Source organism: Lactuca serriola, chromosome 4 (genome assembly GCF_051521515.1).
Source record: "Lactuca serriola cultivar US96UC23 chromosome 4, Lser_US96UC23_V15, whole genome shotgun sequence".
Classification (NCBI taxonomy): domain Eukaryota; kingdom Viridiplantae; phylum Streptophyta; class Magnoliopsida; order Asterales; family Asteraceae; genus Lactuca; species Lactuca serriola.
The window spans coordinates 203,092,439-203,094,367 of NC_136411.1; the positions used below are offsets into that span (position 1 = coordinate 203,092,439).

Here is a 1,929-nt window from a genome sequence, read left to right on the forward strand (position 1 = left end):
GGAGTTCGTCGTACCAACATTGGCGTTATCTATATTACAAGGGTAACAAAATGACAAACAGAGGAAATACTCGGTAGCCAGATCAAAAATTTAACAAAACACGCAGAGCAAGGTGTCAGATAAGTAAGCAACAAAAATGAGTTTCCCGTTGCGTTTAGTAGGAAAAAATATCGACCAACTACACAATTTTTTTGATGAAGAAACATACCATATTCCCAATCACCAAGAAGATGGGCCAATACTTATATATGGGTAGTGTTAGTGGGAGTTCGACCGAAATCATGTATTACCATTGCTTCTCACAGCTACCATAACAAATAAGAAAAAAGATGCAACAACCAATAAGGCATTTAACAAGCTTCGCATGACATTTTGTTTGGCCAAAAGGGATATTATATGTTCCCTTAACTTTAATGGACCAGTTAACACAAGCCAAAAATACGCAGAAAATAGCTTTTCACAATCGTGCAATCAGCGTCACCATACAACATCATATTCGGAAGAAGTGCAATGAGAAAGTTTGGGGCGATCATATCGATACTCCACGACATTGTCCGATTTCGAACAAAAGGCGGATTTGGAATGATCCATAGTAAACCACCAATGGGACCCATTGCAATGGTAGAAAGTAAGGCGAGAACGGCGAAGTCAGACACGCTGCAAGCAAATAACAAGTTCGATGAAATTAAAATCAATAGCAAATATGAAGACCAAGGAGTTCGAATAAGAGTAGGGTTACCATGAAAACTAAAAAACGGACTAACGACACTCTTAAAAGAAAATGTTGACATATTCGCATGGGAGGCAGCAGACATGACAGGCGTGGCCAGACAACTGATTAAGCACAGACTAAACGAAAAAACAGGAAGCAAACCAATCCGACAGAAAAAGAGGGGGCGGTCGAAAGAGAGGAATAAAGCTATCGACGATGAGGTCGAAAAACTGGTAAAAGTAGGGATAGTAGAGGAATCACTTTTCCCATCCTGGGTAGCGAACCCGATTTTGGTCAAAAAGGGAAATGGAAAATAGAGGATGTGCATAGACTTCATGAATTTAAACAAAGCCTGTCTGAAAGACTGCTACCCGCTACCTTCTATCGATGAAAAAATCGAGTCCTTGCATGGGCCTAAATGGAAGAGTTTTCTAGACGCTTACAAAGGGTATCACCAAATACACATACACGATGGGGATGAAGAAAAAACATCTTTCCACACGGAGAAGGGGACATTCTTCTACATAAAAATGTCATTCGGATTAACGAATGTAGGGGTGACATACTAGTGGTTAGCTGACAAAAATTTTGAACCAGGAGTTAGAAGGAACATTTAAATCTATTTGGACGACATGGTCATCAAAAGCAGTAACGATAATTGTTTTGTACAAGACATAGCGGAAACTTTTGCCAATCTAAGAGCTGAGAATATGAAGTTGAATCCCCAAAAGTGTATCTTTGGGACAAAAGAGGGAAAACTCCTAGGAAATGTTATCATGGAAAATAAAATAAAATCAAACCCCAAAAGGCTAGAAATGCGGTCACCAAGGACAGTGAAAGAGGTACAAGCATTAAATGGTAAATTGGAAGCACTAGGGCGGTTCTTAGCAAAATCTGCAGAGAAAACATACCCTTTTCTACAAAATGTGAAGAAGAGTATTGGACAAAAAGACTTTCCGATGGACAGACGAAGCTAAGAGCGCATTCCACGAACTTAATACGGCGTTAGCCGAGCTTTCTACTTTGACGTCACCAATCTCGGGTAAGGTCTTAACCATGTATTTAGCAGCATCAAGAACGGTAACCAATGCAGCACTGGTGGAAAATAGAGTAGACAAAAAAATGCCCATATATTTTGTAACTCATATCGTGCAGGGAGCAAAGATGGGATATTCAGATATGGAGAAGTTGGCGTTATGCCTAGTCAACAAAGCAAG

At 39.9% G+C, this 1,929-nt stretch overlaps 1 protein-coding gene across 1 annotated transcript; it reads left to right on the forward strand.

Moving 5' to 3' along the window:
• The first annotated feature begins 1,344 nt into the window (after positions 1-1,344).
• On the forward strand, positions 1,345-1,689 carry LOC145099126 (uncharacterized). Its single transcript, XM_079036710.1, has one exon. It carries the CDS (start codon positions 1,345-1,347, stop codon positions 1,687-1,689), a length of 345 nt encoding a protein of 114 aa, XP_078892836.1.
• The last annotated feature ends 240 nt before the right edge of the window (positions 1,690-1,929 follow it).